This window comes from Giraffa tippelskirchi, chromosome 4 (assembly GCF_054371585.1).
Source record: "Giraffa tippelskirchi isolate mGirTip1 chromosome 4, T2T-mGirTip1v1.2.pri, whole genome shotgun sequence".
Lineage (NCBI taxonomy): Eukaryota > Metazoa > Chordata > Mammalia > Artiodactyla > Giraffidae > Giraffa > Giraffa tippelskirchi.
The window spans coordinates 98131202-98145907 of record NC_137278.1 but is presented as its reverse complement, the minus strand read 5'-3'; the positions used below and the strand labels follow the sequence as shown (position 1 = coordinate 98145907).

Here is a 14706-nt window from a genome sequence, read left to right as displayed (position 1 = left end):
TGAACACCTTAATTAAATGTTCATTTCAGTCAAAAAGAAAAATTCAAACACCAATGGAAAGATTGACAAAGATGTGCTCAAACAACAGAAAAGAAATACAAATGGCCAGCAAATGTGTAAAAGTGTTCAGTCTTACCATTTTTTTTTTTTTTAATGTGCTGGGCACTGTGCTAAGGGCTTGACACTCAGTACCATGGTAAATCTCTGCAGTAACTCCATGAGTATGCATGCTAAGTTGCTTCAGTCATGTTCGACCCTTTGCAACCCCATGGACTATAGCCTGCCAGGCTCTTGTCTATGGGATTCTCCAGGCAAGAGTAACAGAATGGATTGCTGTGCCCTCCTCCAGGGGATCTTCCCGACCCAGGGATGGAACTCGTGTCTCTTAGACTCTTACATTGGCAGGCGGGTTCTTTACCACTAGCAACACCTGGGAAGTCCAACTCCACGAGAGAAGTACTATTATCTATTATTACCCTGATCCTAAAGATAGTGAACCTGAGACGGGCAGAGGTTAACTCTACTTACCTGCCCTCACATAGACAGAAAGTAGGAGATGACCAGAGCCACACTCTGAACCACTGTTTCTATGTCTTAACTTTCTACCTCTTCTGGACTTCCCTCTCATTAATGTAGCTAACTCACAGAGTGAGTCTGGTATGTTCTTCCTACCCCATCTCCTTGCCAGGCACAGTGGAATGGTGATTCCCAGAATTCCTTTCTTGTGATACACTTAGACTTGGGTTCATAAGCAGAATCCTGCCATGGTCACCCAGAATTTTGAGCCTACGTGATCTTGATATCTCAGCTGGAGCTCTATCCCTCCTCTCTCTGAACCTGAGATATATTTTATACCTACTCCATCACTCAGCCTGATAACCATGGTTAAGAAACACTAGCAATTTTTCTTTTCTCCTGTTTCATTTATTTCTATCATTCTATCTTCTACCTCACTTATTCTTTTTAAAAATCAACTAAACAAAGGGGTATCTTTTACTGCCAAGTGAGCAAGGACTTTCAAGAAGGGCTTCCCCAGTGGCTCAGTGGTAAAGAATCCGCCTGCCAATGCAGGAGACACAGGTTCAATCCCTGGGTCAGGAAGATTCCTTGGAGAAGACAAGAGTAACCCAGGATTCTTGCCTGGAAAATTCCATGGACAGAGGAGCCTGGCAGGCCAGTCCATGGGGTTGCAAAGAGTCAGACATGACTGAGCACACACATAAAAGCTAATGTGGGAAAGCTGGCACCCTCACACGGTGTTGTTGAAATGTATCAAGTGATACTTCCAAGACAACATGACAGTATCTGTTTTTTAAATGGGGAGCAGAGGGAGAAAAAGGGGGGAGAAGGAAGAGAGATCATGACTGATACTGGTTCTTTCTACTTGATAGATTACAGAAATTTTCTCAATTTGGTGGTGGTGGTTTAGTCACTAAATTGTGCCCGACTCTTGCAACCCCATGGACTGTAGCCTGCCAGACTCCTTTGTCCATGGGATTCTCCAGCCAAGAATACTGGAGTGGGTTGCCATTTCCTTCTCCAGGGGATCTTCCTGACCTAGGGATTGAACCCAGGTCTCCTGCATTGCAGGCAGATTCTTTACCAACTGAGCTAAGAGGGAAGCCCTTTCTCAATTTACTCATCCATATTTTACAATGTTTCATTTTTACAACCAACATGAAATTTTTTGTGAAATTAAAACTTTTTCCAAAATGACCTCTAAGTTGTATGCACAAGAATCATTACATATTATACTGTCTCATTTTACTGGAGATTCAAATTCTGTTTTATACTGTCACAAACAAGCACACACACCACCACCACCCTCTCCCCCCTCAAAGCAGTACTGACAGCAACAGAGGAATTGTAGTCAAGAACAAACAGATTTAGGGAAAGTAGGTAGAACAACTGTGGTGGTCCCCACATGGCATAAATGTGAGGATTAAAACAGATAAGGCTTGTAAAGCAATCAGCACAGTGCTTGGCACAAAGAAAGTACTAGATAAACATTAGCAATCATCATCAAGTAGTTCTAGGCATTACCAACCACAGGCAGTAACTGCATACATTAATATGCTTCTGAAATGGTACAAAATCAAACTGGTATAAGCATTATTGTTTCATATATACTTTTTTCTCAGAGAAGGCTATGGCAACCCACTCCAGTACTCTTGCCTGGAAAATCCCATGGACGGAGGAGCCTAGTAGGCTGCAGTCCATGAGGTCGCACCGAGTCGGACACGACTGAAGCAACTTAGCAGCAGCAGCAGCATATACTTTTTCTTCATTCTGGTTCACCTTTATGAACCATCATTATGGTTTACTGCTTCTCCTACCAAGTCAGAACTCAATGTATTGAACTCCTTAAAATGCTAGGTCCAGGAGGCCTATGACCCTACTCCTTAACCTCCAGAAGCTCAAGATCCTATACAACTATAAATAAACTCAGATGCAGCCAGGAAGAAATTGCCAATCTTCAGAAATTATTGTCTATTTACAAGAATATTTAGGATTCCAATAAAGTCAGATTTAATTGCCAGCCTGTTCCCTTCTTACTCTCGTCTCTTGTCAACACTATTCTCAGTAACCTATTTCTGAGTGCAGCCATAACCCAAGAGAAGTCCCCAGCATGGTGAGATCAACTTATAAACATGAAATAACTTCCTTACCTGTGAAACGTAACTACTGCTGTGCTAACCCCAAAAAGAGACATTACCTCTTGACGGTGCTAACTGCTATTCCACTCTCCATCTGCATGAAGGAGCAATGCTTCAACACAAGCCCATGACACCAACTCGTGGAAGTATTTTTTAAGTGATCCAGGGCTTCCTAGGTGGCTCAGTGGTAAAGAATCCACCTGCCAGTGCAGGAGATATGGGTTTGCTCCTTGATCTGGGAGGATCCCACAGGCCCAGTAGCAAAACTAAGCCTGTATGCCCCAACTATTGAGTTTGTGGCTCTAGAGCCCGGGAGCCACCACTACTGAGCCCACGTGCTGCAACAACTGAAGCCCAAAGCCTGTGCATCCAGAGCCTGTGCTCCGCAAGGAGAAGCCACGGCAACGAGAAGCCCATGCAGCACAGGCGAGAGTAGCCCCTGCTTGGCACACCTAGACAAAAACCTGAATAGCAACCAAGACCCAGCACAGCAAAAAAAATAACTTTATTTTTAAAAAAGAGCCACATCTAAAAGTTTAGTAAAAGTGATCCCGTCTGAAAAGCACACTGCCCTCTCTCACACATTGCTTAGACACCAAGTAAAATTTTAGAATGACATATGTAAACCATATTTCAAAGCTCTTCATACAATACAGTTGAGTTTTAGAAAGCATCTTTGTACCAGAAACAATTCCCTAGGAAAATCTGCTGCTTCCAATGTACTCATTCCCCCAAAGAAAATCTAAGTAGGGCCTGTGCTATACCATGAATGCAAACTGCAAATTAATTTGTATCAGCAGAGTTGGCTCAGGCTATTTCTAAAATTTACTGCTGAGATGGGTTTTTACTATGTATGCTTTGATTCAAATGTATACTGCAACTACACAGGAATAAAATTAGTTAAGAATCAATGTTAGACTGTCATATCATTTTATAATCATAACTGATTAAAAACATAGCCACAAATTGTTAAAACTTGAGAGGGCTTAAAATAAATTTCATTTTATGGGCAAGTTAGATTACTTGCCCATTAAGGAAATAACTTAAGCATGCAGAAGTTATGTCTCAAAAGCAGAGCACAGTTCTTTTATGAAAAACTGCTGCTGCTGCTGCTAAGTTGCTTCAGTCGTGTCCGACTCTGTGCAACCCCATGGACTGTAGCCTACCAGGCTCCACCGTCCATGGGATTTTCCAGGCAAAAGTATTGGAGTGGGGTGCCATTGCCTTCTCTATATCAAAAACTAGAAGTCCTATTCATTTTCTTTCAGCAGTGTTTTGGAGTTTTCAGTGTACAAGTCTTTCACCCCCTTGGTTATTAGATTTATTCCTAGATGTTTTTGATGCTACTCTAAATCAGAGTGCACTGTAAGAACAATTGTAAGAACAATGCACTCTGATTTAGAGTAGCATCAAAAACATCTAGGAATAAATCTAATAACCAAGGGGGTGAAAGACTTGTACACTGAAAACTCCAAAACACTGCTGAAAGAAAATGAATAGGACACGAATAAGTGGAAAGATTATCCCATGCTCATAACTCCAAGATGTAACACTGTTAAGATATCAGTATTACACAAAGATCTACAGGTTCAACGTAAACCTACCAAAACCACAACAGCATTTTTTGCATAAATAGAAAAATCCATCCTAAATCCATATGGGATCTCAAGGGAACCCAAACAGCCAATCTTGAAAGAGAAGAACAAAGGGTAAGGTCCCACACTTTCTGATTTAAAACACAGTTATAGTAATTAAAACAGTCTGGCTGGTACTAGTAAAAAGAGAGATAAACCTATCAATGGAGTGGAACAGAGAACCCAGGAATAAGTTCTCATGTACACGGTCACAGGATCTTCACACAAGGCTTTCAAGACCACTGAACAGGGAAAGGACAGTCTCTTCAACATATGGTGCTGGGAAAACTGGGCATCCATGTGCAAAAGAATGAATCTGGACCTTTATCTTATATCATGGATAAAAATTAACTCATAATGAATATCAAAATGTTAAGCCCTCAAACTGTAAAACTCCTATAAGAAAATACTATAGGGAAAAGCTTCATGACACTGGACTTAGCAATGTTTTCTTGGAAATGATATTAAAAGCACAAGCAACAAAAGCAAAAATAAATAAATGAGACTACGTCAGACATAAAAAATTCTGTGCATCGAAGAATACAATCCTAAAAGGCAACTCACAAAATAGGATAAAATACCTGCAAATCATCTAACTGATAAAGGATTAATATCCAGAATATATAAAAAACTCCTACAACTCAACAAAAATAACCCAATTAAAAACTGGGCAATGGACTTGAACAATTATTTCTCCAAAAAAGACATAGAAGTGGCCAACAAGCATGTGAAAAGCTACTCAATATCACTAATTATTACAGAAATGCAAATCAAAACCACAATGAGATATCACCATATATACATTAGGATGGCAACTATCAAAAAAGAAAAAAGAACAAGTATTGGTGAGGATGGGAAGAAACTAAATCATTGTGCACTGCTGCAATGGAAACCAGTATGGCAGTTGCTCAACAAATTAAAAATAGAACTATCAGATGATCCAGCAAGCCCACTTCTGGGTATATATCTAAAAGAATTAAAAGCAGGATCTCAAAGAGACATTTGCCCACCTATTCACAGCAATATTATTCAGAACAGCCAAGAAGTGGAAGCAACCCAAATGTCCAATGTCCATTGATGGATAAATGGATAAACAAAATGGAAAAATTACACACACACACGATTAACCAGCCTTAAAAAGGGAAGATATCCTGTCACGTGCTATGACATGATGAACCTTGAAGACAATATGGTAAGTCAACTAAGCCAGTCACAAAAAGACAAATTCTCCGTGATTCCACTGATACTAGGTATCTGAAGTAGTCAAATTCATAACAAACAGAAAGAAGAATGGTGACTTCCAGGGGCTGGGTGGGAGAAACTGAGAGTTATTCTTTAATGGGTACTGAGTATCAGTTTTGCAAGGTGAAAAAGTACTGGATACCAACTGCCCACTGATGGGAACTTAACTTAAAATTACTGAACTACGAGCTTTAAAATGGTTAGGATGGTAAATTTCATGTGTTGTTGTTGTTGTTTCAACCACAGTTATATGGAGAAATAAAGAAAGAAACTGGGTCTGACACTCTACTATGACAGATCATGTCAAGGATCGTCTTAGACCTTAGACATTTTTCAGACCTTTGCTCTAAGTGCTACATTCAACAGAATGAAACAAGCAAAGAGTAATAGTTTTCTAAATATCTTTCTAAAGAAATCAGACAGGAATGAAAGAGAAACTGATCTACTACAGATGATAATGATCACCTAATCCAAAAAATCTCTTCACCAGAATGAACAATGCACCAGAAATGAACTTCTGGGGTCCCTTCCAAGACTTCTAACAGAAGTCTGAGGGACTTCCCTGGTGGTCCAGTGGCTAAGACTCCACGGTCCGATATAGAGGGCCCAAGTTCAATCCCTGGTCAGGAAACTAGATTTCACATACTGTAACTAAGGTCTGGTGCAGTCAAATAAATAAAGAAGTCTGAACGAGATTTCACCATTGTCAAAAACTGATGCCACTACTAGCCTTTGGATTATCTCCATTTCCTTCTAACACAGGTCCAGTTCTTTTAACACAGGTCCAGTTTCTGAGACTATCCACACATCTTGACTAACTGGTCATACCAATCTAGAACTAAAGGAGTATGTGAATTCACAGAATGCAATGTTATTTTTTTTTTTTTTAATGTGGACCACTTTTAAAGTCTTTATTGAATTTGCTACAATACTGCTTCTATTTTATGTTTTGGTTTTTTGGCTGAAAGGCAAGTGGGATCTAACCCATGACCCCGGCATTGGAAGGCAAAGTCTTAACCAGGGAAGTCCCATATGCAATGTTAATTTTAACCTAAACAATATACCAGGTACCTAAATATCAAGAGCAAAGAGTTGAGTCAGTGGCTTCCAATATCAAATATGTGTTACATGGATTACTCATTCATGGGTTTTCCCTGGTTTCTTTTTAAGAATATGCACAATCCAGATGGCCGATGATCATTTTAATGGATAAGAAGTTCATAGAAAGTGTTATGGATGTTTATGGGTTTTTGTTTTTTTTAAACTGCACCTCACTTAAATACTTAACACATTGGTTTTCCACAAACTGATAGGACTGTTCTTTTTTTTTTTTTTAATAATTTTTATTTATTTTTATTTTTTTGGCTGCTCTGGGTCTTTGTTGCTGTGTGAGGACTTTCTCTAGATGGAGCAAGCCGGGGTTACTCTTCATTGCAGAGCAGTGACTTCTCATTGCAGTGGCTTCTCTTGTTGTGCACCACAAGCTCTTGGGTGCACAGGTTTCAGTTAGTTGCACCTCCCAGCCTCTAGAGCACAGGCTCAATAGTTGTGGCCCATGGGCTTAGCTGTTCCTCACCATGTAGGATCTTCCTGGACCAGGAATTGAACCCCCGTCCCCTGCAATGGCAGGTGGATTCTTACCCACTAGACCACTGGAAAGTCCAGGACTGTTCATTAACCAGTTGGTATACAACAAAACCTACTACCTTGTATACCCATTTAGGATTGAATAGCTTGGATGAGGGGAGAGATGGCCTGTAAAGGAATCCGAGCTTAAATACCTACCAGCTCTGTTACCTTGGAAACATTCCTTAATTTCTCTGTGCCTGTTTCATGATCTGTAAATTGGGGTTTTATGAGGATCTAAAATCTTAAAATCCAGAAGTAACAAAAGTGATGGTTTAGATAAGTGTATATTACTCATTTTAGTTACAAGGGAAAGCAACATGTAGAGAAGAAAAATGTGGTGTCCCTCTATGTCTTCCCAGAGCAGAGCTGCTAACGGTACTTGAATCCAAGTGCACGTTTTCTGTACTCTGGACCCTCAACCCAGAACTCAGATACGAGACCAGGAGGATGAGGTCACTTGAAGCAAACTTCCGTTTAAAACTAAATGCCTGCTCTGTCCACATTGCAGATGTTGATAGAGGTTCTGCCCCACAGAAATTCTAGTCTGGGTGAAGAAGGACACCCATAAAGGAATTTAAGTAGCTCAATGAGGCAGTACCTGATTAAGCACCAAAATGAATGACAGCTGAGTAACAAAGACAATACAAATTTGGAGAAGGGATGGCAGAATGAAGTGAAGTGGAGACAGCTGGGAGGTGAGGACCCCCCCAGCAGTGCCCCAGCCTGGAGGCTGTGGGCAAGCTGCCCAAGGAAGTTAAGACACTGATGCCACTTGGTAAATGGTCAGAAATGAGACCAACGTGGCAGACAGAATAATCATGGTGTTAATAAAAACTGGGAAACTGGAGATGGCATCAGACAATTCTGCTCTGGACACAGCAGTGTGTGCTGGTCACCAGACATGCAAGAGAGGGAAGACAGCCAACGGGCATCCAGAAAGCAGCGACTGAGAGCAGGACAGGATGACGACCAAGAAGCACAAAGTCACAGAAATGAAGGGCGTGAAGTTCCAAGAAGAAGCTATCAACAGTGCCCAATGCTGCTTATCACAGATAAGAAAAACTCAGCCAGAGAAAAAAGACACCTCCGACTGATGGGGCCAATCAGAGAGCTCAAGCTGCAGGCAGATGAAGGAGAACTTATCAAATATCAAGCACCTGGCAATGATTTCATTTTTCTCCAAGAGTAGCTTGACTTATGGCTCTACTCTGGATGATTACTAATGATTTTACACCTACTCCCCAAAAGTTGATTTTTGGGGGGGCATGATCTCTGAGGATGGTGGCAAGGACTACAAGGAAGAAGAAAACAGTCCTCAGCAAGAGAAAGAGGGAGCACACTGTTTTCAACTACAGTATTTCATTACTGCCCAGTACAGATCTGGGCAGTGATGAATAGCTTTTAGTAAAAAGCAAGCGACGAAAGTTCCTTAATGAAGCACTATGAATGAATATGGGCTTCCCAGGTGGCCCAGTCACAAAGAATCCTCGACATGTAGGAGACATGGGTTTGATCCCTGGGTAGGGAAGATCCCCTGGTGAAGGAAATGGGAACCCACTCCACTATTCTTGCCTGGGAAATCCCATGGACAGAGGAGCCTGGTGGGCTACAGTCCATGGGGTCGCAAAAGAGTCAGACAAGACTCAGCGACTAAATAATAACATGAATGAATATTCTACTACTACTAGGCTCTAAATTAAAAAGTAATCACTCAACCCTTAGGCAAAGGATGAAAACATCTCACTCTTTAGAAAATCACTCTTAAAAAACTTGTTTACATTATAAAGTAAAAATTCAATAAAAGGAAAGTAACTACCACTCCTGATCAATCTACCAGCTAAGACAAAAAACCTCACCAAATCAAGTTTTTAATCTCTTTTCTTCTGGCTTTTATTCCTAAGCACTTTCTGTTCATATGCTTTGGACACAGACACTTCTGTACCCTCCTTCTGCACTTCTGTCACAAACACAGCTTAAAACAAAAATTTGTGCATGAAACAAAAGTATCTGGTAGACAAACGTTAAAGTACTAAGACAGTCAAACTTCACCCTGTCACAAATCGCCAATTAGTGATAACATGTGAAATTGTGGCAGACTAAAACAGTCACATTCTTGAAAATTTACCCAACTTCATATTTACTAGATACATAAAATGTAGCTCGATATTTATAAAAAATTAAAAGACAACCATGCCCCCAAAACACATTTCACAATGAAACTATATTATAGATGCTTTTTTTATATGAAGCTTTTATTATAGATGCTTTTATTATATGATGCTTTTTCTGAGGAGGGCACGGCAACCCACTCCAGTATTCTTGCCTGGGAAATCCCAAAGACACAGGAGCCTGGAAGACTACAGTCCATAGCACCACAAAGAGTCGTACACAACTGAGGTGACTTTGCATGTATGATGCTTTTTTAAAAAGCTTTTATTTGTTGGTAATAATGAATGGGCTGACTTACAAATAAAAATACTACTAAATGTTAGACGTTTAACATATACACACTATTTTCACTATGTTTTTAATATATTTTCACTACACCATCCCCCTATTTTCACTCTTCTCAGTATCTAGATCTTGGCTTCAAGGAAAATTGCCACCAATCCAGAACAAGCAATTAAGTTGTAATAATTACAGTAACTTCTACCTTGGACAACTCTTTCAAAGTCCTTACAAACTACAGAGCACAGTCAAAACATCCTCCATGGTTCCCTTTTCTCTAGACTAGTGAAACACACCCTCATAGATCAGTGAAGACAGATGTTAAGATATAGGAGTGTTAAGACATACAGGAAAGCTGAGCGCTGAAGAATTGATGCTTTTGAACAGTGGTGTTGGAGAAGACTCTTGAGTCTCTTGGACTGCAAGGAGATCCAACCAGTCAATCCTAAAGAAAATCAGTCCTGAACATTCACTGTAAGGACTGATGCTGAAGCTCCAATACTTTGGACACCTGATGCGAAGAACTGACTCTCTGGAATAGACCCTGGTGCTGGGAAAGACTGAAGGCGGGAGGAGAAGGGGACAACAGAACATGAGATGGTTGGATGGCATCACCGACTCAATGGACATGAGTTTGAGTAAGCTCCGGGAGTTGCTGATGGACAGGGAAGCCTGGCGTGCTGCACTCCATGGGGTCACAAAGAGTCGGACACGACTGAGTGACTGAACTGAACTGAAGACATACAGGATGTTAAGACAAAGGTTGCCTCATGCTTCTGACTTAAAATTAACAACATCTGGTCCAAACATGAAACCTGCATTAGGTAATCTAGGAATTTCTGCTGCTTTTCTTTAGAAGATGATGAGTTTTACTTAGTTTTGAAGATTTTTCAGTGAAATTCGGCTGCAATAGAAATATACTAACATACGAGATACCCAGAGAACCATCATTAAAATTGCAGGTAAGACTTAGCTTTAAATTGGAATAAATAGCTTTAAATTTTCAATTGGAAAAGATCCTGATGCTGGGAAGGATTGGGGGCAGGAGGAGAAGGGGACGACTGAGGATGAGATGGCTGGATGGCATCACCGACTCGATGGACATGAGTTTGGGTAAACTCCAGGAGTTGGTGATGGACAGGAAGGCCTGGTGTGCTGCGATTCATGGGGTCGCAAAGAGTCGGACACGAATCAGCGACTGAACTGACTGACTGAACTGACTTAGCTTTAAAAAGGTAAGGTAGTTTATACTACCAAAATAAAACCACACAAAAAACCCTCAGGATGTAAATGGACAGAGTGAATTCAGATGCCTTCAGAAGTCTGCCCAGATTTGCTGAGAAAACACTCAAAACAGCACCCTTTGGGGGGCAAACGGGGCCAAACTTGCGGTATCACATTCATGTAACAAAATCAATCTCACTTCTCCTACTTACTAGAATTTGATCACCAAGGAGACTGAAAGCACTGGCCAATTTTGGAGCTATCTTCCTGGAATATTTGATTAGAATCAGATCCATTTATGATGGGCAGAGTCCTATGTTCTATGTAAGTACTGTCAATATCTTGAATAGCTAATTTCTCTGTTCAGATTGTTCATATAGACACAACACAGGCCACAAAAGGTGTCTGCTTCTGCCAGGACTACTGGCTGATTTAACCCCATCTTTTCATTTTTGTACACTGGGGCACGAATTCTCCTCCCCTGACCCTTACATTTTTGGGTATTAGAGAGATGTACTAAAACTTATAAACCATCCAAAAGGGAAATTAGCAAATATAGTCTGACATTTCTCAAACAAAGGATTTTTCTTAAGTATACACCAAGAATTAGCATAAAAAATGGGTGCTGGAAAAATAAGCAGAAGGACAACACAAACTTAATGTTTTACTAGACTCAATCATTTTAGTTCCCTGTGCTAACGAACCATGAATATAAATACTCCCTCAAACAAATGTTAAATGCCTATTGTGTGCCTGGCACTGTGCAAGGTAATCAAAAGAAGACAAAAACCAGGACACCTGCCAAGCACTACTTTAAACTGAAGGAGACATTAACTTATTGTACTATTTCAGATTTACTGGAGACACCAACCACATGCCAGGCTATGAGGGGTGCTATGGGCACACGAGAACCAATCAACTGCAGATCTGTAACCAAAGATGAACTGTGACAACCCCAGGCCCAACTAGTCCTAAAGCAGCAATATTTCATTCAAGAAATAATCCTGCCTCTGTAGATGAGTCCTTTCTACAGACAGCAATTCTTTGAATAACCTCCACCTTTGTTAACCCAAACTGCTTAAGAGTTAATTGTACCGTTTTGAACAACCACAAAAAAAACCAAACAGTAAACTGAAGCATCTGGCACTTTAACATGAGTTTGCTTTGCTTTGCTGTTGCCTTCTATAACAATAAAAAGTGACTTTAGTCGTGAAGTAGAACATCAACCCTAAACTCACTGTGGCAAGAAATTATTTGCCTTGCAGTGGCAGTTTAGTGTGAAACGGAAGCTAAACTAACAAGTTTTGCTTAGCTTTTTAAAAAACCATTCACTTTTAGTGATTTCTTCATGAAGGCTCCGCGGTCACTCCTCAGGTTCAAAAACAGGTAGTGCCAACAAAATTACAGCTCTGGGCTTCTAGGTTACAAAATCATTTTTAATCCCGGAAAAGCACCGGGTTTACAGTCATACAATAGTAACGAGAGTTTTCTAAAAAATAAGACTTAGCCCTTAACTGTAAATTACAGGTAAAGGTTTGCAAGCTAGAAACTTGACATTGGTTTTTAAAGCCTTTCTCATTAAAAACAATGACACCCAGTTACGTATCTTAAGACATATAAAAGATATTAGAGAACTGTTAGCTAAACAATCATCAATACTGCCAAACGATGCTGAAGAGGGAAGCTGAAGATACAAGATTCCTCCTCCAAAAACGTTTAAACAAATCTGAAGTAAAATTTGGTAAGCTGTCTTGAAGCCTCTCCCCCAGTCTCGCTATTTTTACAATTTAAAGTGAGCTCTGTTCGCACGCCGTTATTAAAACCGCAACCAAAAAAAAAAGTGTCCTGAAATTTGCTTATTAACAACAATCAAGTCTAAAAATATGCCCCTCCTACCTAGTGGGCCAAGTGACAAGAATATACGAGAACTCAGGAAGTTTTGAAATGGCAGTGACAGGAGACAAGGGGAAGGAATCACGGAGAACAAGAGCAACTCCGTGCGGCCAAACCCGCGAGTTGGCATCCGAACTGCGAGTTCCCGGCTCGAGACGAGACTCGACCGAGCAACTTCGCGCCGGACCAAGCCCTGCGCCCGGCCACCCTCCGAGCCGCGAGCCGCGGCCCTTCCTCCCCGGTCGCAGCCCGGCAGCGGCCTCCGCGAGGGCGCGGTGACAGCCGCGGGGCCGGGCCCGGGAGACGCCGGCCGGCTGACACCCACCTTCCTTCTCGGCCCGAGCCGCAGCCACGACGAGGGTCATCACCAGGTGCAGCGCTCCCAGAAGGCAGGCGGCTGCGCTCCGCGGGCCCCCGCCGCGGCCGGCCGCGGGCTCCAGACCGGCCACGGCGGACGCGGAGGCAGCGGCGGCGGGTCCCGCTGCTCCTCCTCCGGCCCGCTTCCCCATCCCTGCCGGCCGCGGGCCGCCGCGCTCGAGGTCCGGCGCGGTCCTTCTCGGCTAGGCGGCGGCGCGGGAGCCGTGGTCCGGGCTCTGGCCGCGGCGCCGGGGGGAGACAGCGGTTCCGGGCCCAGGGCTCGGGCTCCGGACGTGGGTCTGGGTCCGTGCGTGCGTGTGAGCGAGCGTGTCAGTCACGGCCTCCGCCTCAGCATCGCCCACGGGGAGTCGAAGCGGAGAGGCCGCGGGTCAAACACGGCGGGCGGCCATACTGGAAACGGGCACGGGCCGCGGGCTCTGGGCGCTGGCCTGCGAGGGGCGGGGCGCGGCCCTGGGCACCGCCCCCGCCGTGCCGTCACCTGGGCAGCCTGCCGGTCCGTCTATCCGCCCCGGAGTTCGTCGGTCCGAACTCCTCGTCTCGCTCTCAGAGGCCCACGGCTCCAGGGGCCAGACGGGACGGGTCAACACAAACCCAACCTGTCACCGGTGCCCCACCGGGGAGGAGGAGGTGGGAGGCCGACCGGGGCCCAGCCGCCAGGACTTGTGATGGCGGCTCACGCTTCGCGGAGGCAGGGACGGCGATCACGTGGGGACGGGGGAGGCCTGGCCGCGCAGCCGCCCTGGGGCGGGGTTTCGGGACTCTGTGGGAGGCAGGGCGGCAGCTGAGAACCGGGGAACGAACCCCTGCATCCTCAGTACTGCAATGCGAGAGCCTCCCAGAGAACTGAGTGCGCATCCGGACCTCGAAGTCCAGCGCGGAAAATCCATTCCAGTGACTCCTCCCGGCCGCACCTCCGCTTCTCAGCCGCTTCTAGAATACCCGGGACCTGATTCAGTTTCCTGGTGGCGCTGCCTTGGGGATGGGGACCTACACTGTTCATCTTTGCACCTTTGAAGATACAGCACTCTGCAACGCTTCGTGGAATCCTCCTGCCCTTGGATTATGCCGAGTTTGCTGTGGGAAAGCCCTTTGCGGGGGAGGGGGGACAGTGTATGTAAAGTGGCAGTGGCTGACTTTCTCCGACTTGGAGTAATTCTTAACACATTTTGTTCACCTATTTCCTTAAAGGCCCAGCACAAATCAGGAAGCCACCTCATGCCTGTTAGATCCCCTTTTCATCTTAGGTCAAGGTTCTTCGTGGGCGTGGCTGTTCTCTACAAACTTTCTCTTGAATCAATTAGTAACTTCCCCTCACTCCGAATTTAGTAACTCTGTTAGTAACTTCCCCTAACTACAGAGCTGGATTTGTCGAGTGAATGTTGTAATAAAGCCGAGCCCACCGCTAATACGTCCTGGAACAAACAACGTGGGAAAAAGAAAATTTCAAGAAGCTATACAAAAGAAACTCGAAAGTACTACCCTCTGCAGTCGTCTTCTTTGTCAAGCAAGCACTTTATATTTTAAGAGCCTTTGCCCTGATTTTGAAAAGCCATTTTACTTTTCTAATTTTTAGAGTAACAATTTAATTGAATTTTGTTCTT

The 14706-nt window shown here is 43.3% G+C and overlaps 1 protein-coding gene across 6 annotated transcripts in view; it reads right to left on the bottom strand.

Moving 5' to 3' along the window:
• Positions 1-13523, bottom strand: part of TMEM131 (transmembrane protein 131) — a 180791-nt gene extending 167268 nt beyond the window's left edge. For all 6 annotated transcript variants that reach the window (XM_081484467.1, XM_081484470.1, XM_081484471.1 and 3 more), the window contains exon 1: positions 13053-13523. In XM_081484467.1, the coding sequence (XP_081340593.1) occupies positions 13053-13236 (184 nt within the window). In that variant the 5' untranslated portion in view covers positions 13237-13523. The remainder of the gene's footprint in view (positions 1-13052) is intronic.
• Positions 13524-14706: the final 1183 nt, after the last annotated feature.